Here is a 27,153-nt window from a genome sequence, read left to right on the forward strand (position 1 = left end):
GTCGGGCAGAGGGGAAGTTTACGAAATCGTGTAGTTCTTAAGCTTCACGACGTATCATATATTTACCAGCTAAACAGAGCAATCTTTTAATTATAGACTTTTTTTTTAAATTTTGAAAAAAAATTTAAAAAAATTTGAGTGCCCCATTTTTTTCATTAAATTTAAAATTTCTTTGTAAATAAATATGAAAATGTTATTTTACAGTAATTTGGTTAAATAAATTCTTCTGACGAGAGCAGTCTTTGAAAAAAACTTCTGACTTGTAAAAAAATTATTACAAAAATCTCAATTGGAGTGAAGTCAAAAGAGTGACCTTATAAAGTTGGAATGTAAAATAAATTCCGTGATAAAAGGGCCGAGATCTAAAAGTAGAAGTGAGGTTTGAGTGAAAAAGGGAGTTTAGTGAAAAGGAAAAAGCCAACAATGGTGAGCCAAGTGGTGGAGGCGTGTTTTCGTCAGACGTCAAAGTGATTAAAGTGTAACTATAACTGCCGCTGAATCCCAGTGCTATGTGATTATTATTGCTATCGCTTTTACTATTGCTACTATTATTATTATCGTCGACGTTGTTGTTGTTGTTGTTATAACTATAAATACAGGGTGTATTAATGTGTGTGTACATGTATTGCGTGTATGTGAATAAGTCATGCTTGAGGGTAGTATCGCGAGCTGGACAAGCGAGCTGACGGTGATGCTTCACGAAATATCTTGCAATATTAGCAGCGGCGGTTTGTATTCCTGTAACGAGCAATGTGGTAGTAGTATTAGTAGTGGGGCTGCGGGTGGATTCATGCCTATTGACTATGACCACTTGTGTATGGCTGAACATGTCAACAACACGACCACTCATCACTATCATCAGCATCAGCACCACCGTACTACTGACATGGATGGCTATTTTGTTGGTGTACCTTATACTTCATTATTTTGTTGGCCATGTAATTATTCTGGATGCAATATTAACTTATCACTTGTTATCAATGGCCTGGAAAATATCGAGAGTACTTATTTGTCAAGAATATCAAGATTTATCGACTGCAACTCGACGTTTCTTACTGATGTAAGTTACATTCAAATGATAGCGAAGTTACCCGACGGCTAAAAATTTATGGATTTTTTTTTCATGATGATAAATATAAAAAAAAAATATTTTGAAAAATTGCACTTGTAGTTTTTTTTATTTTCTACATGTGCATATTTTTAGTTTTTTTTTTTTTTGTAATTGATCTATTGAAAAAAAATCCGAAAATTTTTACTTGTCCATTGAATTATTATTATTTTTTTTTTTTGGTTTCTTGAGGTCAAATTTTTGGTTATTAAAAATTTTAATTAATAATTTTTTGAGTAAAGAATTTTTTTGATGGAATTTTGAGTTTTTCAAATTTCAAAAAATGGTTTGATGGTTTATTTTTTTTTTTTTTCGTTATAAGATTTTTGAGTGCACGTCGGTGGGAAATTCTTCGACGACGGAAGACTTGACGGTTTCATGCTCACGACGGACACGTCAAATAGAACCACCGAGAAGTGGGAAAAGGTTCGAGTGGAGTTTTCTCTTTGTGGCAGTCTTTATAGTAGCCGGTGGTTTAGGAAACATTCTAGTATGCCTTGCGGTGTGTCTTGATCGGCGGCTACACAATGTCACTAATTATTTCCTACTGTCACTCGCCGTTGCGGATCTGCTGGTCAGTCTCTTTGTCATGCCACTGGGCGCCATTCCCGGATTTCTCGGTAAGTTATTTATTTTTTTTTTTTTTTTTTTATTTAAAAACTCAGTACTCTCTGAAATAATTATTAAAGTACTTCCTTGTTACGAGGACGGTAATTGTTCAATTTCAACAATTTCCTATACTTTAAAGTTATGAAAGAACCGAAATTAAATACAAAAAAAAAGTACCATAAATTTTTTTTCAACAACTAATTGTTAAAAATAAATAATTGCAGTTCGATAATTAATTTCCTCATTTTGAAACTGTTTAATTACGGAAAAACGATGAAATTAATTAATTGCGACGAGTAATTATTTAATTATTTTTCAAATTCATTAATTAGGGTATTTTCTATAAATTTTAATTATTATGACGTAATAACTCATACCAAATTATTTACAATTGACTAATTAGATCACAATTAAGTGAACACTGGTGTAGGTTACCAGCTAATAATTACATAATTTCATTACAAGTTTATAAATTAAAATGTTTCATTTGTAACAAGTACAAGTACAGCTTGAAAACTCAATTTACCGCCAACTAAATACTTTATCATTATTGCAGTTACGTAATATGCTCATTTTGATCGAGTAATACAATAAATTATTACGTCTAATAATTACTTTAGTACAATTACTATTATTGCAATTTATCCAGATTTTTGTCCGAAAAATTTAATCACTGCCGATTTCTCTCGAAATTAAATCAAATACGATTATCAATAAATCTGCTCAATTACCGTTCATACAAATCGATGGTTAGTTCAAGAGATGTACGACAAAAATTATTTTTTTTATTTCAATATTGTCACAAGAGCTTTTCAAACTCACAACTTGATCAAATTTTCAATGGAACTTCACTAAAAAAAAAATTTGAAATTTTCAATATTAGAAATATTGATTTTAGTTCGATTTTTTATAATTTATTACACCAATTTTCGGCGTTTTGAAATTTTGGAAAACTATTCTGACTATTTTCCGGACGATTTCCAAGTGCGGGCGTAGGTTTATTTTTTTAAGACATGAAAAAGTTCCAGAATGTTTGAAAATGGGATGATTTAGAAATTTTCTAAAATTTTTCAGTAGTTTTAAAATTTTTTCGATTATTTCAGTCGGTTATAGATTTTCGCGACATATTTCTGTTGTTTATTAAATTTTTTCAAGTGTTTCCAGTAATTTAAATGTTTCTTTCGGTATTCAGACAGTTATGGAATTTTACAAAATGTTCTAATTAATTTGAAAATTTTTCCAATTAATTGGAAAACTATTCTGACTATTTTCCGGACGATTTCCAAGTGCGTGCGTAGGTTTATTTTTTTAAGACATGAAAAAGTTCCAGAATGTTTGAAAATGGGATGATTTAGAAATTTTCTAAAATTTTTCAGTAGTTTTAAAATTTTTTCGATTATTTCAGTCGGTTATAGATTTTCGCGACATATTTCTGTTGTTTATTAAATTTTTTCAAGTGTTTCCAGTAATTTAAATGTTTCTTTCGGTATTCAGACAGTTATGGAATTTTACAAAATGTTCTAATTAATTTGAAAATTTTTCCAATTAATTGGAAAACTATTCTGACTATTTTCCGGACGATTTCCAAGTGCGTGCGTAGGTTTATTTTTTTAAGACATGAAAAAGTTCCAGAATGTTTGAAAATGGGATGATTTAGAAATTTTCTAAAATTTTTCAGTAGTTTTAAAATTTTTTCGATTATTTCAGTCGGTTATAGATTTTCGCGACATATTTCTGTTGCTTATTAAATTTTTTCAAGTGTTTCCAGTAATTTAAATGTTTCTTTCGGTATTCAGACAGTTATGGAATTTCGCAAAATGTTCTAATTAATTTGAAAATTTTTCCAATTAATTGGAAAACTATTCTGACTATTTTCAGGACGATTTCCAAGTGCGTGCGTAGGTTTATTTTTTTAAGACATGAAAAAGTTCCAGAATGTTTGAAAATGGGATGATTTAGAAATTTTCTAAAATTTTTCAGTAGTTTCAAAATTTTTTCGATTATTTCAGTCGGTTATAGATTTTCGCAACATATTTCTGTTGCATATTAAATTTTTTCAAGTGTTTCCAGTAATGTAAATGTTTTTTTCGGTATTGACAGTTATGGAATTTAGCAAAATGTTCTAATTAATTTGAAAATTTTTCGTAACGTTTTCATAAAAATAATTCTGAAACCCACATATCAAATTATCTGTAGATTATAATTATTATTATATTAATTAGTTTTGTCAGTTCAAAAAGGTGACATAAGTTGATTACTTTATTCCTAAAGGAATTTGATATACCGCCAAATTTAATTTACGTGTTTCCCATTTCTTATCGGAAAATAACCATCGAAAAATGATATAAATATTGATTTCAATCATAATAATGAAAAAGTTCAATGACAAAAAAACGAAATATTATTTCATGAAAATTACTTTCGTAATCACTGTTTCCATCTAAAAATAGTAACAACAAGAAATTTCACATCAAGAGCTCTAGTTTTTTAGAAAAAAAAGTAGCAGTGAGTTTCTAGATTTATAAACACGATCTTTCCTTGAAAACTTACTAGCACGAAAAACTAAAGATTCTATTGTTGTGAAATCCGTTATGACACACAAGTAACAAACAAAAGACATAACCGGTCTTTGACTGCTAGAGGATCACTTTAATTTTTTTTTCCATCAACAAAACAGTAAAAGATTTGAAGAATAATTAAAATGCATATTATTATTATTATTTAAATTTTCCTTTGCTGTTAACAGTCTCCAGTCGTTATTACTCCTCTTTATTAATAATAAATATTTTTCATTACCGTCTTTGAATAAATATAAGAATTTTCTGCGAAGCTCATCGGAATTTTTTCATTAAAGAAACGGGTTTACCTTTGGCATAACTTACTGTGCAACAACTCACGTTATGTTCGGACCCTAATTTTATTAAATAAATTATTTCCAGTATGTATAGATATATATATAATATATATCAACTACAGATATTCCATAAGAAATTTTTTTCAGCTGCGCTATTATACGAAACTGTAATTTTTTATATTTTTCTTTTAGTCCTCGGGATCTTTATCAATTTTCCAAATAAATTTAACCTCAAAATCGAAAATACCTCAGTTTTCAAAGTTTGTACACTAATTACTTACACAAGTACGTGTCGTAATAAAATTATGTTTTCTGTCAGAATTATTTCAACATACGATTTATATGAAATTTTTTTAAAACTAAAATTTTCTGAACTGACATAAATAAAAAAAGAAAAATCAATCTTTTCATCGTAATCAAAGGTCGCGGTCTTACGAAAACTATTAATCAACGGTAAAAACTTAAAAGTGGTCATTCGATTCCGTTGGTTACGAAACCTTGCCAAGTAGCCGATAACCAAAATCTTTCATTTGATTTATTTAACCATCGAAAAAAAAAAATATCTGTCTTTCCTGTACTTGAGCATTTTTGACGAGATATAAAATCCGATAGAATCGATTCAAACCGTAAATCCGTGTCAGAGTAAGAAAACGTCTGTTTTCACATTTTCCAGGATTTCTCCACGTCCTTGCTCACTCCATTTAAATCTGGTTCGGTCTTTCGAGTTTACAAACACACTTCGGTGATACCAAACCAACCAGTCGCATCACGCTACGATAGGATAAAAATGAGAAATGGAATTCTAGGTTGTGAGAAATCAGATAACTAGACTATAGTAACGGGGGTTTCAGTTACGAGATCTAATTTACGTTCGCCAACATTTTACTAGCTCAAAGTCACATGAAATTTATTACCGTCACACACTCAAGTTAAGCTTTACTAAAATAAAAATTCATTACTTCAGATGTTAAAAAAAAAGACATTTCGTTATTGGAAATTATAATAAAAATTTATCGAATAATGAAATTTAAAAAAAAATGATTTTATTTAATTGTAATGAATTAAAATTTTACAAAGCCTCTGTTTGTTCTTAAAAAATTCAAATCCCTCAAGCGTTGAGATTGAATTTCACATTAGAGTGGGTTCTCGTAGTACAAGTACTCGCTGTAATGTAACTGTGGCCATTTTCTCATCGGTCTAGTTTGAGAGTCCGTAAAATGCTCTCGCGACAAACTAGATTAATTACCATACGAGTTTTTTATTGTCACATAAAAAGTGTTTTCAACGCGACCAAGGTCGTCAAGGGCTAGATTAAATTAAATATTATTTTTACAACACGTATTACAGTCTTTTCAAACACGTAATTTATTTTTATTAAATAATTTTATTATTTTTATTGCACCTAATTGCGAAAAATACTTTCCCGGGCTTTTTTAAAATTATTATTATTTTTTTTGTGTAATTATTTATATGCTTATTTTTATGACAGTCTATAAGATAAATTTAAAGGGCTGAAAATTTATTTATTCAGTGATTTAAGCTGCGGAAATTTTTTATGATGAAAACAAATCCATATTTTTTACATTGTTTTTTTTTTTATAGTAATATATGTGACGGGAAATTTATTTAGTATTTTTATTAGTGCGTCCGTAATGGAGCAGAAAAAATCGCTCAGATTTCTTGTTTTTAATGAAAGCTCAATCTCTTAAAATATTTTACTGATTTTTATGAAACCCGCATTGTAATAAAATTAAGTTTTTTATAATCCTGAGATTAACAGACAATTAAAATTTTTTTGATTTTTTTTTCAACGAATCAATTTAAAAAAAAAAATAAAATAAAAATATGCACATGTGGAAAATTTAAAAAACTATAGGTGCAATTTTTTAAAATCCTTTTTTTTTTATAATTTATCGTTTTAAGGAACTTCAAAAATTATTAGACGGCTAACTTCAGTATCATATTTTTTTCAGGTCGGAAATTCCAATTTTTATGAAAATTTATGACAGTAAAAATTTTTCACTAAAATTACATGTCAAGAATTTTTGATATTTTTTTTTTCATTTGAATTAAAATTTTAAAGCATGATCCCGGTTTCAAAATTTGAGGCTCAAAAAAATTAAAAAATTTCCAGTGTTAATTTAAAAAAAATATATTCTACTTTTTTCAAAAAAATCATTGAAAAAAAAAAAAACAGACAATAAAATTTTTTTGTGATCTATTGCATGTAAAACAATCACATTACAAAAAATGAATTCATTGATTTGAAATACGTCAACAAAAATTTCACAGCTTGTTAACATAAACATTTTTTATTACACTTTTCAGCAATAAAATATTTTTATTTCACCCCACGTTATTTGTCAACACCCTTTCTACTCTATACCCATTGAAAATAAATATTAAAATGTTCAATCGGTTTATTCATATCAATAACGAATAATAATAATAATAATAATAATAATAATAATAATAATATATATGCATTATCATTAATAGAGAGCAAATAAATATTTAAATTTTTATATAACGAAAATAAAATTTTAATTTTAGTGACCTCTATAAATAATTAAATTTTTTTCCATCGACTCGATGTTTATTAAACTATATCACCGTCGCATGAGTAATTAATATCAATTCCATTAAATTTGTTTACAAAAATATCATATCATATATAGGCGATAAATTGAATTATTTATAAAATAAAATACGAGAATGAATAAATTTAGTTAATTGAATTAATATTAATATGATTGGTCTTTTAATTTTATAAACCAATCAATTTTTAAAAATAAATTTTCAAAGTAAAAAAAAAACCAAAAAGGAAAAGAAAATAATAGAGTTGATTTGAATGTTTTTTTTAAGTCGGCTGTGAAAAACTGATGAAAAGCTATTCTTCTCCTATTTCCTTTATTTTTGAAAATATAAACCGTATTCCGGATGGCGTCAGCATACTGAGCCAGAATGTATGTCTGTATAATGGATGATTTGAGGAGTATTGAGAAATTTAAGCGCGTATCTGACGTTGATGACGTTTCCAGGAGTGACACTCCATTGCTGCTTCTCGTTCGTAAATAACGGATGATGTTAGTATCGATTATCAATGCATGTCAACTCGAGTAGAAAGACGTGTCAACACACAACAACCAATTGGTCTGTGCAGAACCAAGTGAACGTTGCTGACGCATTAATTATTAACGCACATTCATTTTCTTCGTCGCGGGTTATGATTTAATTACTTAAGGAATATTTATCATGAATATTTAAATAAGCGCTGGAATACGTGAGGTCAATTTCTATGTTTCAGTTGATGACTAAATAAATATTTGAATTTTTTTTGCATGTGGAACTGAAAGTCGAAGTAATTAATTAAGAATTCAAGTATCGGAAAAAAAATTTTAATAAATAGCGCGCGAAAAAAATTAATTTTGTTTTAAGATCAATTCAGTATTTATTTTGCTCTAGAAAATTTTTGAAAATTCTAAAAATATTTCCTTAATTTTTTTTGTCTCAAAACTAAGAATTCAAAAAAAATTTATGAATATTGTGTCCGATAACAATGTCACGTATTTTACATAAATTTTTTTAAGGCCGCCGTGAAGGAGAACAAAAAAAGTAAAGAAATTCAAATTTTTAAATTTTTAGGCGGGGTCATTATTCTATTTATTGTGGCCCGGATAGTATTTTGAAAAGTTTTACTGCATGTATCAGAAAATTTGAATTTTTCGCGCCTAATGATAACCCTAACTGATAATTATTATTGCGGTTCACCATAAGATTATTTACAACAACAAATCTATTGGTTGCAGCAAAAATAGAGCGTTATTATCAGAAAGTGAGTTTACGATAAGAACGAGCAATATTGGTCACTGTATATTGTTAAAGAGAATAAAAATTTAACGGGATGGTCATACTGCCAATTTTTATTCTTCCAATAACCTCGCGAATGAGATTTGATCCAGATCACCCCCAAACCAAAAGACCCGACACTTTTCATTTGGAATAAAATTTTTTACGACTATTCCGATGGTTTTACGATTACGAACCTTTAAATAGTCAATACTATCGAGTTGAGGAACAGAAAGTAATCAACAGAGCTCTGGTTTTTCGAGATGTCAAATTAAGATTATGAAATGCATTGATATTGATGGGGATGATGAGATTTTTCATGTACGGAAACGGTTTTTGGTTCTTACAAAATGAATTGATAACTTCTACATTCTGTTACTTGATTTATCGAATGTTTTCTTCCGATACAAAAGCTGTTATTACAACAGTAAAATATTTTCTGTCGGTATTTTAACAAAAAAAGGTTTATCGCCACCGCATATTTTACTTTTTGGTAACAATAAATTTTTTTCCGGGCAGTTAATGTTTTAGTCATATTTTCATTTTTAAAATTGGTCATAAATATCAGTAGCTCGGACATAGGACAATATCAGCTGTGCTCTTTACACAAAAGAAAAATAATTTTTTTTTCTTTCGAAATAAAAAATAGAAATTTTTTTTTTTCATATCTATTATGATATGATTGACTTGAAAATCCGAATACGATTAAATGAAAATATACTATACTATAAATTGAATGGAGGAGAGAAACCGCAGACTTGATAATACACTCTCAACTTTCTTCAACTCGGCTACATTTTACTAAGCTAGTTTATACTTTTATGTATGTCTTTTTTTCATAATGAATATTAAGCGACCGCTACTTTTTGAAATAATGAAAAAATAGATTTATATATATATATATATATATATATATATATATATATATATATATATATATATATTTAGAGAAAATATTATTCTCAACAAAAGTATGTAGTGATACACAAAAAAAAATGCAGAGTGGACGTGGTTTAAATCTGGAGTGAATTTGGCGGACAATTTTTTTTTTCAACAGGGAAATTTTGAATGGGATTGAAATAAATCAACCACTGCGAAATTATTTCGCTGGAAAAAACTTGCTATTGTTTTTGAAGCAATTGAACGAGTGTGAAATGAATTCTTTTATTGTAAATTCATGTTCCCAGGGGTTTAATTAATTAAAGAAAACTAATATCATATATTTTCAACACTAGTCCCCTAGAGGTCGTAAGATAAAAGTAAATTCAGCCGTCTTACCACGACAAAGGACTTTTAGGGTTGCAGCCTTACAATAAATAAATTTCTACGGGCGCGTACTTGCTTTGAACTCAGTTTAAAATTTAAAAACTTCCATGAAAATTGTAAATTTTGAAATTATTCATAATTTTTTGAATTTTTAATAGAAATTTTAAACCGTCACGTGATAAATTTAATTATAAATTTAAATTTAAGTATCCGTACCCTCCTTAATTTAAAATTTTAATTCTCATATATCTTAGAAATATAAATAATGACCCGTTTTTACTGCAGTCTAGTGATCCGGCGGGAACGCTTCCGTCTTTATAAATATTTTTAACCTGTCTCCTGTCTCCTGTTTGTGTTTTGTGTCTTGTGTCATTTTTCCATGCTCCATAAAACACGATAACAATAATAAAAATTTGATAATAACTCAGAGAAAATAAATATATTGATTATTAATTGTCAAAAACTATTGGACTGGTTCCAATAATAAAAATATAAAAACAGTCATTGCTTTTAAATCGCGATCTGTCATGACGAGGGAAAGTTTTTTGATAAGATTGGAAAATATTTTATTTTGTTTCATTTCATTTTAAATTTTCTTGCGGCCTTTATTTGACAGAGTGTTGATGAAAAAAAAATATTAAAAAAAGTTTAACAAGTTTTATGATGAAATATAAAAGTTCGAGTGTCTGAACGGAAATACATTGAATTTATATATAGAATAAATATAGAAACACATGACACACTAAAAAATTATTAACAGATTGGATTTCAAGAGCCAGTCGGAAAATTTTTTTTTTTTATTTCATATTATGATATTGAATATATGAGTTATCTTTTAAAATCATAACTTTTATTGAATTGGGAAAAAGATTTTTTTTTTTTTTTGCGAAATATTAAATTATTTAATTAAATAAAATTAATAAATATTGACCTGAAAAAATTTGAGTAATTAAAAAAAATAATTATGAATTTTATAAAATGTCTATTTTAAATAGCGTTTAATTATGGGTAATTTAAAAACTATTTAATATTAAAAAATTCCTGGCACGACTTGATGACTTAAATTATTTATTTTTTATTTTTATTTTATTACTCTAGTGTTTATTATATTATGCAAAGCTCAAGGATCAGCACGGACTTTTTTATTCATATTTTAATTCACTTGTTCAAGTAATGAGCTCGTTATTTCAATAATAATAATCTGTAAGCTCTTGTCTATTTATAGGATGGCAATTAAAATAAATGATATTTTCAAAAAAAATTAACAAGTACTTTTTAATTTGGTAATTGAGTTGAAAAATAAAAGTAAATGAATTTTTATACTCAATGGACTGATAAAAATAATTAGGGATTTTGAAAAAATTTAATAGTGGAGGCCAAGAACCGCGCGGTTGGAAATTTGAATAGATTATTTGGACACAGTAAATGTTTTGAATGTTTAATAAAAAATTTATATAAATTTGTGACTGATAACTAATATTGATATGAAATTTTAGCGTATGAATGCGGAGCGTTATCTGCGTGGGCTGGATAGAATTATAAATTAACGAGTCGGTTGATCTGTTGGTGTAAAGTAAACCAGTTTGAATCAAAATGGGATTAATTGATTTTACTGTTTTGGCTCGGAATTTATCGGGAATGGGTTGAAAGCTGAGTGGGTTGATGTTTGGTTTAAATTTTATTTATGATTACGATGATATTTTACAACTTGAGGAAGTTACTTATCATTGCTCTTTTATTTTTATCGTTTACGGGAGTGAAAACAGCTATAAACTACTGAAGAGTGTCAAAAAATTAAACGGAGTTGTAAAATATTTAATGAAAGTAATGCATTGGTCTGTAATTTTTGTAAATTCAATGGAATATTTGAATTTATATTTGAAATAATAATTTAATGAGTAGTAGAGATATTTTTTGGAGAAATTGTTATTTATGATTGATATAAATTTTTAGTTGAAAATATGAAGTAAGTGGTCAGTAAAAATATTTTGGAAAAATATATCGAAAATTTAATGGTGTTAGAGGGCCTGACAGACCACCAACTTTTTTTTCGGGGATCAATTGACCTAAACTCAATTCTTGTTCATCCGTGGGCACGAAAAGAAGTCAAGTAAATTCAATTCATGGTAAAAAAAAATTTGTACTCAGCCCCAGATCCACTACAACATTTCACAGCAGCTCACAACACAAAAGTGGCCCTTTGAGGGGTCGACCCTACACCAACAATTTTTTTGGGGATCAATTACCCCTAAGTGGATTCGAAATTTTCTGAAATGTAGAAATGAGTGATTTTGTGACGTTTTCGTAATTTATTGGCAAACGTATGCGTTTCCGTTCCTTATATTTTAGGTATATTGTAGCATAAATTTTGTATTAAATTTTTTTTTTTCAATTTTAAAGCAGAGTAATAGAATAAAATAAATTAAAAAAAATATATTTGAATTTAAAAAATAAAAGTATTAAGTACTTCTAAGAAGTCAAAGGACCGTCTCATTTGTGTTGTACTCAGAGAAAATAGTATTATCCATAAAATGACATATATTGAAAATTCGAGGGGTAGTTAAATGAATTCTTCGATAAAAGCATCCTCTAACAATGTCAGAAGTCCAATCGAGATGCTGATTTCCCTTTGTTCTCTCCTGCACATACCCATAGATGTAAAAAAAAAAAAAGTACCTACATAAAGCTATCAAGAATTCATTTTACAAGAACACCCGGAGCTCTCTATATTCTCTCTTATTCTTCAATATATTTTAATGTCGTGTTTATTCCAATACTATTTTACTCTTTTTATATTTTCTTTCATTCTATTCATTCTGCATAATCATTCATTTGCTCTTAAAAAAATTTATTCACTCAGAATAACCTATTTTTATATTTGTCCTCTTTCAATCGATAAATATTCCTTAATATATTTTTTCCGCCAGATATTATCATGCATCATATCATATCATCGACAGACCCTATAATTATATACATATATATACATATATATTTGTATCTTTAGTTGACTTATAAATGGATGATGGAAATAGATAAGTTTCAATATACATACATGCATACATATATATATATATATATATATATGTCTAACGTTCAATTTATTCATGCGATTGAAAATGACAAGCTGAAAATATATTCAGTCGAGTACGCACGATCAATTCTTTGAATTCATATATATATGTATATATATATGAATGACTTATTCAACGAATAATATACAACACATGTGTACTTCATTTTTAAAAATTGCAAGCACTAATAATCCCTGTAATATTAAAAGCTTCAACGGAAGTAAAAAAATTAAAAAAACTAAAAAATAATAATAATAATTGAAGGATATTAACTGTGTATTAAATTTTTATCCATGCATTTGAAGGCCAGTTATTTTATTCTTTATTTTTATCGCATGTTAAGGACAGCTTGCAATAAAAAGATTTAAAAAAGTCGTAACATGCGAGTTGGAAATAGGAATCCAAGTGTGTTCGTATTAATGGCGAAATTTATTGCCTTTTAAAATATTTATAAATTGATTTTTTTTTCTTATAATTAAATGTTATATACATTTATAGTATAGTTTTATTTTAAAACGTTTTGTCCAGTTCAATTACACTGTGATTTTTTTTTTCCATGGGTTAATTTTATAATTGACTTTAATTTGGTGCCGACTTTAATTTGAGGTAAAAAAAAATTATTTGAATAAATTCTGATAAAAATTATCAATTATCTTTTTGTAGAAAAATTGAAAATTTTAAATTTTGAAGAAATTGTTTTATTCCCGGGTGAATTTCAGAAAATATCGTAAAATATTTTGAAAGATCAAATTGTTATCAAAAATGAATGAACCGAAAAATGTTTTATGTTCATTGCAAACAGACTAATAACAATAATATCAAATTTATCGCCCGTAAAGATCAATAGAGATATGATATTTTAAAAAATTTAAAAAACTTAAATAATTGGAGCTATAAATTTTCACCAATAAAAATAAAATATTCAAATAATGCATTTTATAGAGTTTTGATTTTCTCAGCCCTTCATATTTATCGTATTTGCTGTCATATAAATATATATAAAAACACACAGATGCATGTTGCCCGATAAAAATATTGAAATCTGTATAAAATTTATATTGAAACACGTCACAATACGCCAGCGGAAAGCGGATAAAAGAAGTCATCCGTGCAATAGCAAAGTGATAAGATAAAAGTAACATGAAGAAATATAAAATATAAACCTCAATGGGATTGTCGATAGATCTATATATTTTTTGATGATCTACAACTTTTATTCTCTCGAATTTCGCTTTTATGTATGCGGTAATCAGCATCAGTCGAAATTTTTTATCCACTCGCGCGTCATAATTAAATAAAAAAAAAATTTTTACAAAAAGAAAAACAAAATTTAATTTTATGAATTATCGAGCTGTGTTTTTTTTTATCGGAAAATTTTTTTTTTCAAATGAAAATAAAAAAAAAGTATCAGTGACTAACGAATCGAGTATCTGTTTTTGGTAAAATAGAAGCGCTTTCACGGTTGAGGTGCAAAAAAAGTCACTTGATGGCTTATTCATTTAGGCTTTCACTTAAAATTTGTTTTTACGTTTTTTGTGTTGGGTATTTATAAATACAATTTAAATATTGTATGTCTACATATATATAAAGCCTTTAATACCATCTAAGAGCTTTAGAATTGCTTTTTATCATTTTCTCAAAGCCTCGAGTACTTGAGATTTCACTTACTTACTTACCTACTTACTCGGTTTGAAGGCTCGCCTGAAATTGACAATACTACCGAGAATGTCGCGAGTTTAACCTTCGAGTAACTCTAATATATTTAAATCCTTTCTATCTCAATAAAAAATTTCACGGTCTTTTATAAACTTTTTTAAATTTTACTCTGAAAAATTTAACGCAGCTCCGAGGGCTCAATAATTAAAGCAATGGAATGAAATTTAAATGGAATCGTGAAAAATGTCACAGTTTATATTTCTACAATTTAAAAATTCAAAAGACTTTTTCTCTAATCGTCCGGATCAAAAAAATAATTTTTGGACAAATTTGAGTCAGTTAAAAAAAATCAAATAAAATTTTACTTAAATGAATACTAAGTTGTTCGCCAAAAGTAAATTAAAATACTTTTTTTTTATCCGTTTTTGACTTACGTATGGCGAACTTGCCCTACTTAGTATCCTCTTGAGTAAAAAAAGTGAAATTAAAATTTTTTTTACCCAGGCTGAGACCTTAAATTCAAATTTTCTATTTTTCTGAGCTCTTGGCTCAAGTGTCAATTTTACCCGGGTTTCAATGTCCTATTTTCTTCCCTAAGTGCGCAATACACTATTTGAATCTCGAAAATTATTAAAATTCAAACTACATAAAGATATTCTCGTTCGTAATAAATTTTCAGTACACAAAAAAAAAGTCAGCATTTCAAAAAATATCAGCACACTAGTTTTCATAATTAAAAGAAAAAAAAAGTTGTATCAGAAGTATGATTGATTGAGCATGAATAATTTGATGAAAAAAAAGTGGTTCATTTGAGCGAATATTACGGGGATGAAAAAAAGTAGATTGATTTTTTATCCGCGATGTAACCCACATTACACTTGCGGGACTACAAACTTAATTGAAGGGCAAAAAGTCACGAAAAAAATAAAATGAGAGATATTGTACGTACAAATAGATACGTATAAAACGAGGGAATAGTGTAATAGTGAGTGTGTAGTTGTAAAATATCCGCTCTCTGGCTTTAGTCAGTTTTCACAATTTCGAGTACTTTAAATCTGAATTTCCAACCGTCAAGCACCGAGGAAACTCTTGGGTAAAAAAATAAATATATTTTTTTCTGTAGTATACTTTCCGGAGCTCGCTTTAACTGTCCATCGGCCCAACGAGGAACAAGTTGGACCCGTGTTGAAACTTCGCTTCAAAGTATAAACAGAACAAAAGTTTCTGAAAATAAAATAAAACAATCCTCGCTATTGTATGATTTAGTATAAAAATATTCAATCAAATCTCAAAGGAGAAAATAATTCCCAAATTACTTTAATGTCGATAAATAAAAAATTGAAATTCAAGTGAATTGACTACTCGAGAATGTCTGGCTTTAATGTAACTTGTTCTGAAGTTTATTGCAGCAGTAAATCACCAAAATAATCACGGATTGTTATTGTTATTATCAAATATGCTGCCAAAATTACGATTATACTTTTGTTGAGATATTTTGTGAGCCTGTTTCCAAGTGAACAATGCTATTGTTGTGATTCCATTTTAACCTGAGAATTATTGAGACAGGTAATGGAATAACGTTCCAGATTATGCACCGGCCATTGTCTTATTTCATTTACCAACTCATTATTTTTTAGACTAACGATTCCGATGCACTGCTCATATATTTAATTTATTTATATACTTCATCGAAGCTGATGACTCTTCGCGTTAAAAAAAAAGGAAGAGATAAATACCGCCAGTGAATATCAGCTTCCGAGCGTCACTTTTTTATGGCCGAGTACTATAATCGTTAACCCCTTGGTGCATGGGCAATAAATCACCAGTTCCATCCTTTATTATCGTCACTATATATTTCAGAATATGTCTCACTTGGAGGAAAATTTATTTCTTAATAATGGACGTTACAAATCCGATAAAAAAATGGAAGACATCACAGTCTCGCGAACTTTTGGCACGACACATTTTGGCTTTACTTAATCGAAGTAAGAGGCAAAATGGGCTTGCAATAAAAAAAATTCAATGTGAGGCAAAATAGAAGCTGTTAAATGGAAAAAATTCAAGTGTTTTAGATTTTAAAATTTTTTTAATGAAATTTTGACTGACCCGTATTACCCCAAGGTGTGCTTGTTACCTCGCGTATATTAAAAAAAAAAATTAGGGACTATTTAGTTACTTGTAAATTTAAATTTACGAAAAATTTCAAGGGGCCCATTTTACCACAGCCATTTTTTGTAAATTAGTCGCGCAGTTGTTATTTTTATTGGATAAATATGGAAGTTTAATTAATGGCAACTTGGGTCAATGAATTAACTCTCTATGAGACGAATAATTTAAAAAAGTGTCTCATTATAAATAATTCAACTGAAATACATTGAATTAAAAAATTGAAAAAAAAAAAAAAGTAATTTATGGAGTGCTGATAACTGATAAGTGCAAATACGAAATAAATTAATTTGAAATTGAGACTAATTACCACTTGAAAATCAATACGAATGTTTTTCATCTACTGATGATATATATAATAATATATACATGTATAAAGCAAATTATTTCGCTCTACTCATTGGGAAAACGAAACTTGATAAATTCTGTCATTACGGATCAAAATCATTTTTTATCATTCTGCGAAATCACAATTTGACAGACTACACACTACAGTATATATATATATATATATATATATATATATATATATATATATATATATATATATATATATATATATATATATATATATATATATATATATATATATAGTCATTCCAACAGAAACATCAATCGAAAAATAGACAGAAATCTGTTCAATTTTTTGTCGACATTATTGGCAAACTTTCATGTCATTTGTATTTTAACATTTTTTCAAAAAATATGATAAACTTTAATCGATAACGAAATAAAATCCTCGATTCCTAGTTTTTTTTTGTTCCTATACTCCTAATTTATAATTTATTTTTTACAATTATTTTCAAAACAATTCCCGATTCCCGAGATTGATTTTCGCATTTTTTTTTTTTTAGTTTTCATTCAGACACTTTTACTCTTTTATTGTATCGCAATTAATGACACTTTTACTCTTTTATTGTATCGCAATTAATATTTGTAATTAAAATGTTTTTTTTATCTTTCAAGGATATAAAAGAAAACCTTTTCATATTTCCGAGGTGACCTCATTTTTTCTGATTTTTTTACTTCTCGTGTATGGAAATTTTTTTATTTTCTCTAATTATGACCAAAAAAGAATATTCTATTCATTAGTTTGAAAAATGCATTATTTCTTTAGCATTTGCATTTTCTTAGTTCCCCTTCATATATAAGTATATGTATATATATGAGCTTTTTGTCCTTTATTTTTTATTCTTTCACTAGTAACAAGTAACATTACAATACAAAACTAACATTTAAAAAGTCCTGTATTATAAATCGACCGAGTCCTTAGAACATCAAACAGAAATAAAACTGAACTTAAAAAAAAAAAATCGCGTTCTGAAATCGAAAATCCATTCTGACTTCCCTACATTTTATATTTTTCAATATTATTTCTATTTAAAAGTAAAATGGAAAAACTCTTACATTTTACACGAGAAGAATTTTCTATTACGAATATAAATTACAGATGAATAAATTGAAACTACTAGACAAAATAATATATGCATAATTATAAATTATGTTTTTTTTTTTTTTTTTAATTTTTAATTGCTTAAAGTTACACACGAGGAAGTTGTAAAATTATTTTAAATAATTGATAATAAATGTATGAGATTTCAACTTCAAATAAAAATTGCGATAATTTAAATATATTCATATATATATATATAGAAGTGCAATATTTCACGCGTAATACCTCAAAATTTATGTATTCGACGAATAATGAGAAAAATTTAATTTAAATAGACAAATAAATTTTTAATATTTTATGTAACGCAGGCAATTAATTAGAAGATAAATTTGAAAAAAATATTTGAATAAATTATTTAAGTGAAATATAAATCAAGTATAAACTATTATGTACGGTGATGAATTAGTGAGAGAAACTATTATCTACGGAAGTGATGCATTTAAATTGGTGATTAGAGAGGAGAGGGTGAGGTAATAATGATTCAATCAGCGCGCTTGATTAAGCACAACAGTATTTTGGTAAATTGTCTTCAAGTTGTTGTCACTATATAATTCCACGATCGAAAATACTTTAATTTGTCTATGGGAAAACGACGTGGTAGTCATAAGAGAAAAAGAAGTTATTGTTTGGTGGAAAGTTTCATGTAAATCAATTTCGTTATCAAGAACGGAAATATTTATAATTTATGTTTGTGATAAGTTATTATTTTTATAGTAATTAAAATGGAGATTATAGTTCAGAAACATTATAGCCAACTAATATACCCCTAGTTTGCTAGATAGAATTTAATTACTTAAGGGATTATGCACTGGAACTTGCTTGTCCTTACTCGTTTTAGTAATTACAATCTGATTAAGATCTACTGGCTTATGTTCAACTGTGTAATTAAGACGATGTACTAAATATGAATTTCACCTCATATTAAATACACATATATATAAATATTGGGAACAAATAAATTTAACTTCTGAATGACGAGTTAAATTTTTTCAAAAAGAAAAAAATTTGTATAAAAGATTTTTGAACATATATAATAAGAATTCAAAAAAAAATATCAGCTCGCGAATTTGAAAATAAATTTTTTATATAATTCGAATTTGGTATTAAAAATTTTTAATTTTCAGTATTGTAGATTTTTTAACTTTGAAAAATTTCATTTCAAATTAATTTTTATTTTGGTTTAAAAATCTTAAAATATTGAACATTTCAAATTTTTAAATTTTAATCGAGGGCTGTAATGAGAGGAAATTTTTTTTGTCTACTAAATGACAAAAAAAAATTTTTTTTAAAGGAATTATAAGTAATTACTTTTGTAATTAAATTGAGACACTTGATAGTTATTTTTAAAAAAATTATTTCCTGTGCTACGGCAATATTTTGAAATTTTATTTTTCAAGACAATTTGTCATAATTTTATATAAAAAATAAAATAAATTGCAAAAAGTTTTCTAGCTTAAAAAAATTATTGGATTACAGTTGAGAAGCTTTATTGCAGGAAATTGAATTTCATATAAATTTATCTCACGAAATGATGCCAATAGTCTGATATATTTATATTATGTTCCGTATTATTTTCAAAAGCTGAATTTTCCGGGCGTTTTACGCTTGGCATATAAAGTGCAAGAAACATAACACATTGAATAAACTACGCGAAAGAATAAAATAGTCGGAAATAATTTTAAAAAAATTAAAAATCTCTATCATATCTTATTTTAAACTTTAATTTCATTGTCTAGTTTTTTATCTCGCGCTTTTGTCATATTATTCTGTACAGACACAGGGGATTGTTCTCTACGACTTATTCACGTTCTCCACTAACTTATTCACAAGTTCCTCTACTCGTCTTTTAATGCAATCATAAAAGCATTAACAGAACCGATTCGCCAGAAAAAAAAAATTACCATTTTTTTTTTTATTCAATTACATAATTTTAATTGTCGCCGAAAAAAAAAAGTATTTAATAATTATTCAGAATAATTTCTAATTTTGACCATAAAAAATTCAAAAATTTAAATCAAATTTTTTTCGAATCCATTCTATTTTTTGGCGCATTTCAAATTTTTTTTAAAATAAATATTTTTATAAAATAATTTTTTGGTTTTAAAAACTAAAATACAAAAAAAAACCGAGTATGAATGTTTGAATTTTTTACTGTCAAAAATAAAAGAAACCGCGATTTTGAATAATCAAAAAATATTCCCGCCATTTAAAAAAAAATTTGAACGACAAAATTAATTATTTTTTTTTTTTACAGGATACTGGCCGTTCGGGGTAACTTGGTGCAATGTTTATGTAACATGCGATGTACTAGCATGTTCGGCAAGTATAATGCACATGTGTTTCATCTCCCTCGGTCGATATCTTGGCATAAGAAATCCACTACGTACCCGTCATATTTCAACCAAACGTGTCGTTGCATTTAAAATTGCTGCTGTTTGGTTTCTATCAATGCTTGTATCCAGTTCAATAACAGTATTAGGTAAAATCTCATATTCATACAATAACATTTTAATTAAAATTTCTACATGATAATATTTAAATCAGGGCTTTAAATTTTTTAATTAAAGAATATCATATTTTTTTTTTTAAATTGCGAATATCCATTACTTTAATTATTCATATTAAAAGAAGTCCATAATGTGTATTGTATAATGGATAAAAAAAGTATCGATACAGTGCATATAATTTAGTAGATAAAAACATCCGGTGTAACATGAAAAAGTTGGATCGAAATAGCAATTAAATCGACGATTGATTGCGTTTGCTTGTTAATAAATACTGAATATCCAACATATATGTGCTTTAGATATATATGTATACTGAAACATCAAGTTCGGTTTACATACATTCATTAAAGAGATTAATAGACCACGATAAAAGTCTTCCATGACCAAATTAATTTTGTTTTTTTTTGTTAGAACTACTTTTGATACCAGCTTGTACATATGTACATATATATATATATATGTCCATGTATATAAATTTAATACAATTAGCAATCAAGCAGATCATTTTCTGTGAGTTTCATAATTTATTTACATACTTGGTAATTGTATTATGTGTAGCCGAGAGTAAAGTAAGTTTGGGTACTCAAAAATTTCATTAAGTTTTGGTTTGAAATGTAAATTATTTTCAAGTTATTCAAAGCGCCAGGAAATTTATTTTACAAAATTTTATTCTAAATGTTTTTTTTTTTGAAAATTCAATTTTGAATTCATTTGCGCGGGAACTGTATTGGTACTTAAATTTAGTCTCAAATCTCTCGATTTTTTGAATTTATGTAATGAAATTTATTATTTATGAATTTTCAAATAAAATGGCGCCAAAAATAAATATTTTTGGTATTCATGTAATTTAAATTCCTGTCCGTTTGTAAAAAAAAAAAATCGTCGAGATGTCAGATATTTTTTGTCAGGGAAAATGCTTTTTACTCTAATGAATGTTGATAAAGTGCCTCACTGGCTCTGATGGTAGATTATAAAAACTGATAAGAAAGTAATAATTTAGAAAATTAATCCTTGACGGTCAACTGACGCGAGCTAACGACTTTAGTAACCTCACGGGAGATATGTCGCAATGCATTTCGGGCTGCGACGTTGCCATGGGTTACATTCGACAGCCACCAGCGGTTAGAACCCGGATTATCACGGACTTTATTTTGGCAACGTCGCAAAGAGAAACCGCTAACGCTTGCGGTCACTTCATCAAGCAAGTGTCGTGATTTCGCAATCATTTTTAATTCATTTTTCTTTTTCAATTTCAATTACATAAAAAATATTTAATTCAAAAATTTAAAAAAGGGCGCGAAAAAATAAAAAATTCAAAGCCAACAGTGACTTGAAATCTGAGACTAAATTTTGAAAAAAATCATAAAATAAAACAAATTTTGTTACAGGATTAATAAATTCAACCAACATAATGCCAAAACCCGGAGTGTGTGTGATAAATAATCGAGCTTTCTTTGTATTTGGTTCATTGGTTGCGTTTTACATACCAATGATAGTAATGGTAAGCACATACGTCCTAACAGTCCAATTACTTCGTAAGAAAGCCCGATTCATAGACGAACAGTCAGAGGGTGACCATTTTAGACGGCTAGGCGGGAGGTATTCCTCTGCGAAATCGCATCATACCCATTCCAGGCCAACCTCCAGCGCACTATCATCCAGACAATTGTGGCGATTGTCTGGCGGCAGTGCCTCTGTCAGTAGGTAAGCTTCCAACAAATCTCTTCAGTCATTTATTTATATGTTTATTATTCATTTAAATGTCAATCTACACAAATACATGAATAAAGACAAAGAAAATCCATTTTCACCGTTGGTATTTACATGACGTTGCTAAAATATCACATAAATCATTAAGCTCGAGACAGTCTTCGGAGTTAAATTCGCATTCGATCGTTCGGTTGATCGGGTGAGTTAACAAATTTCACCATCACTCATTTGTTAATAGATCTATTTCCGTTTTTGACGTTTCCATTACCCAGTTTTCAAACTATTAATGATGTATGAAATAACTTTTTTTTAAATATTTAAATATAAATTATCACTTTATCATTTTTCGTGAAGTATTCCGCCGATTTACGGGGATAGAAATTTTTTTTTTCATTTATTGAGGATGATTGGATTTTTTTTACTTATATATATGTGTAGATGTATGTTTTTTTTTTTTTTTGACGAGTTATTTAAATAAGAAAAAGTTTTTCTCACTACTTTGGAGTAGACATGTCATATGGATTAAGTTCGTAAGCAGAGTTTGTTAGTTGGGAAAGTGGTTTTGAGAGTGAGACATATTATGTTACCGCAAACTTGTGGCTGACATTTTCGTTTCATTTTTTTCAACCGGAAATAAAATGCAAATGTAAAAAGTATGAGAAAAAGTTTGGATAAGTTGATGGGCATGTAATTTTATGGTTAAAAAATTTTATTTACTTGGGGTAATTTGTTCGAATGGTTAATGTTTAGTGTTAAGTGTCGGTTAATGGCAAATGGGAAATTTTTTGTGGATTATGTTGATAGCCGGAGTACGAGCACACGAATAGACGTGTCACCGTCAAGCTGCGAGCTTAATGGAGTTACGGAGGAAACAGATGAGGGGTCTAATAGTCTACAAGTACGCAGATGCAACAGCAAAACCGATCAGGCTACACAAACGCCCGAAAATATTGCGAAGGAAACGAGGAATTTCCGGTTACGTTCCCTCAAACTTCATCTCAATGTTGCGCCGACAAATCTTAATCTCAGGTATGAAAAAATTTAGTAATTAATTAAGTAAAAGTTAGTTCTTTATCACCATCAGAGCTTTTAAATTTTATTTTAAAATATTACGGAAAATATAAAACACGAAAAATTACCGTTTCATATAAAGAAGACATGGATCCCTTCAACAAATTTTTTTGTAGCAAAGTCATGATGAATTGACTCGAAATAGATAAAAAAAATTTGCATCTGATGCTGAAAAATCAGAAAAAAATAATTGAGGTTTAAAGACACCGTCGTACCCGGGAAAATTTTTTTGTAGCGAATTACAAATTTATGGTAAAATTGAGGAAAATTGTTTTTTTTTTCTGTGAGAGTTACTTTAGTTTAATTTTTAAATTTTTATTATGAAATCAAAATCCCGCGAAATTTAAAATTTGACTAGTGGTTAATTTTTTTTATTTTTTCAATTGATAATTAAATCCCGATTTAAAAATTTCAATTCAATTTTAACTAAATAAACAAAATTACAAGTGAGTGAGAAATTCCCATAACGTAAAATATATATCCAGAAATATATGCCATCAAAATAGCATGCATACAACTACTAAAGATATAAGCCATATATATACAATTTCCCCGCTTATATATTTTTTCCTGTAAGAATAACTGATAGCAAGTGATATGTATCAATCGAAACTAACAAGATAATTGATCCTATTCAACAGTTCATTAATTAGTCCACTGACTATTGATCATTTAGGAAAATGCTTTATCATACATACATATACATACATTTGTAAAGATCACGTAGATAGAGAGTCAGACCATGATAACAAATGAGAATAGACAGAGATCATAAATGAGAATATATGTAGAATATACTTTAATCAGTCGAGAGCACATTGGTCATGAAAGTCCCAAGTTGCTTGAATTCCGAAATCGATCTCGACGAAATAACGCTACTCAAGCAACTTAACTCTAATACGAAGATGCTCATCTACACTGCACCGATCTACTCAGTTTAGTTCAGTTCAGTTCAGCTCAGCTCAGCAGTACTGGACTCGAGAGAGAACATTCTTGTGTCATGTTAATTCGAGTTTATCCTTTATATATCAACACAAGTTATAGTCGTCTTAAATCCATACTCGACATTACTCTCGGCAGTCTGCACTGCTACAAACTAAACTCAACTACTCTAGAATCTCTCTACTCCGGATTACGGAACTCCCAAGTTTTTAAACTTAAGGGGGTGTTGATAATACGAACAAATACTAGATGTTCAGTTTCGCGTAATTTCATTTTTACTGAGACCAAAACTTTTTTAATTACTTGTAAGATTAATAAATTTTTATTGAGTTTCCGGTTAAAAAAAAAAACAAGACATTTTTTAACGCTGATTATCTCTGGTACTAAGTAATTAGTAATAAGTAATCATTTTTTCATAATTTCATGAGAAGACTGGAAATTTATGTAATAGGTCGATGACTGGTACAATACATTACTCAAACAGTTTGCTCATTTTTTTTTTTTTTTTTTTGTTATACAGTAATCCGATAGCTCGTGAAAGTTTTAAAACAAATTACATTCAGCAGCTTTAAATGAAACTTACGAATGTCTGATTATTTTAATTACTATAGATTTGCTGAATGTTCAATTAAATTTCAATTTTTTTTTTCTTTTTTATTGGAAAAGTTGAGAAAATTTTTAAATCACTAAAAAGTTTTTGTTCAAGACTTAAAAAAATTTTGAAGTAAAAGTTGATATATTTAAGTGTTCGTATAAATTTTTAAATTAAATTAAATAATTTTTGTTAAAAATCTCAACGCATCAGGAAATTTTTTGAGCCTCAAATTTCTAAGATTGTAAATTTCATTTGAAATTTTGTAATGAAAAATTATTAAATAGACGACAGAAAAATTATTATAAGAATCTATGGATTGTAAGCTTTAATTTGATACCCAACAAGTAATTTTAATAAAATTTAAATTGGAAAAAAAAATTCTATAAAAAATAAATGGTATTTTTTAAAGTAAATTTTCTAATTGGAAGACACTCCATTTCCACTAGGGTGGAAATTCAATAGAACTTTTCAACAAGTGATAAAAAAAACTTTTCAGGTTCTTACAAGGAAGATCAAAGCGACGATCATTGGCGGCAAATGCGGTCGCGACGGAGCAAAAAGCCAGCAAAGTTCTGGGATTAGTGTTCTTCACATTCGTTTTCTGCTGGTCGCCTTTTTTCCTCCTCAACATTCTCTTCGCTGCGTGTCCTGATTGCGCGGTGCCCAACCACGTGGTGGACATCTGCCTCTGGCTCGGCTACGTCTCCTCCACAATCAACCCCGTTATTTACACGGTCTTCAATCAAACGTTTCGCGCCGCGTTCATACGCCTGCTCATGTGTAAATGCTCCAGGTAATCAATACAAATCAACGACCACTATTTCTTCCTCTTCCCCAATAAATAATAAAAAACTAGTCCCCCTTTCAATCACTAATTGATTTATTTATTTAATTGTTTGTTTAAATTATTTTTCTATAGATCAGCACGACTGCCACGGTGGCGTTCAGTTACCGAAGGACGCGGTGCACTGGGTATGTGTACACCTAGTGCATTACCTCTAGCAATAAGTCTTCAAGGTACACCACTACTAACACCATCAACTATTCCAGCAGTGACACCAGCCTCCGGAAGTTCTTGTGTTACGATGGTTAATCGGACAACATTTAATTCTCTAACACGTGATACTTTTATTGATGATGATGAGTGTGACCATAAGTGTTAAATTTTAAAAAATAAAATTCATATGTATATATATATATATATATATATATATATATATATATATATATATATATTAGGTGTGCGAATAATTCGTAATTACATCAAATATTCGTAAATTTTCAAATTATTTGAAAGCGTTCGAATCATTTTCAAACTTCGAATTATTTGCAAAAAAATTTTTTATAATTTATTAAAAATTTAAAAATACGAATTACTCAAAAAATTCGAAATTGATCATAAATTTTTAAATAATTAAAAAAATTCAAATTGTTTTTTCAAAAAAATTTTATAATTTATCACATGTGAATTGAAAATTTAATATTAGAAATTTGAATTCAAATCAAATAATTCAAAAATTTACGATTGATTTGAAAATTGATAAATAATTCAAATTTTGATTTAATACGGATACTATTCGTACACCCTTCGTATATATATATGCATATATATTAAGACATTGAAAACCTTTTCAATTAATATAAGTGTCGTTAATAAAATGACCCATGAACAATAAAATTAAAAAAAAATCTACTCCATAATTGAGCTTATTTGTTTGTTAACTTTGTTAATGGGATAATTTATTATCCTAGTATATGAAAATGTATATGTATGTGTATAAAAATATGACTATTGTTTATTTGTCTAAGATATGTTGACTGGACAGTATTTAATTATAAATTTTTTATATAAAAAAAATATTATTGGTAGACAAGGGCTGGGAGGGTCGGCTCGATCATACTTTTTGTTAATTTATTTTGGCGGACAAACAAGCGATTTTTTGTAAGTCTAGATGTTAATGAAAGTGCGTCACGGTCATTAAAAATAATGAGATCCATTGGGAAAATTTTTTTTCTTTGTAATGTAAATGAGAAAAATAAAATATATTTGTTATGATCGATAACGAGTGAAATTGTTTGGTGTGTGCTAATGGTTTTGTTTTCGATGCTTCGCTCCGGTCATATTTTTTTTCGCGGAGCAATTCAGTGGATTATTTTGCCACAAATCTTTATGTTTATGGAAATATAACAATAAAAAGTTTAAATTATGAAAATGTTACTCATTTTTTTCTTTCTATTAACTTTTTTTTTCGAGTTTCAGAGAATTTGTCAAATCATCTGACAGTTTTACTAT

At 28.0% G+C, this 27,153-nt stretch overlaps 2 protein-coding genes across 2 annotated transcripts in view; one reads left to right on the plus strand and one right to left on the minus strand.

The window, feature by feature from the left end:
* LOC103569344 (cryptochrome-1) overlaps positions 1 to 27,153 on the minus strand; it is a 65,187-nt gene that overhangs the window by 37,361 nt on the left and 673 nt on the right. The gene's annotated exons all lie outside the window — the stretch shown is intronic.
* On the plus strand, positions 647 to 26,023 carry LOC103569390 (probable G-protein coupled receptor No18). The gene is made up of 7 exons (XM_053739290.1): positions 647 to 1,060; positions 1,431 to 1,728; positions 20,290 to 20,514; positions 21,931 to 22,246; positions 23,063 to 23,281; positions 25,357 to 25,653; positions 25,780 to 26,023. Exons 1-7 carry the CDS (start codon positions 647 to 649, stop codon positions 26,021 to 26,023), a joined length of 2,013 nt encoding a protein of 670 aa, XP_053595265.1.

This window comes from Microplitis demolitor, chromosome 5 (assembly GCF_026212275.2).
Source record: "Microplitis demolitor isolate Queensland-Clemson2020A chromosome 5, iyMicDemo2.1a, whole genome shotgun sequence".
In the NCBI taxonomy this organism is placed as follows: domain Eukaryota; kingdom Metazoa; phylum Arthropoda; class Insecta; order Hymenoptera; family Braconidae; genus Microplitis; species Microplitis demolitor.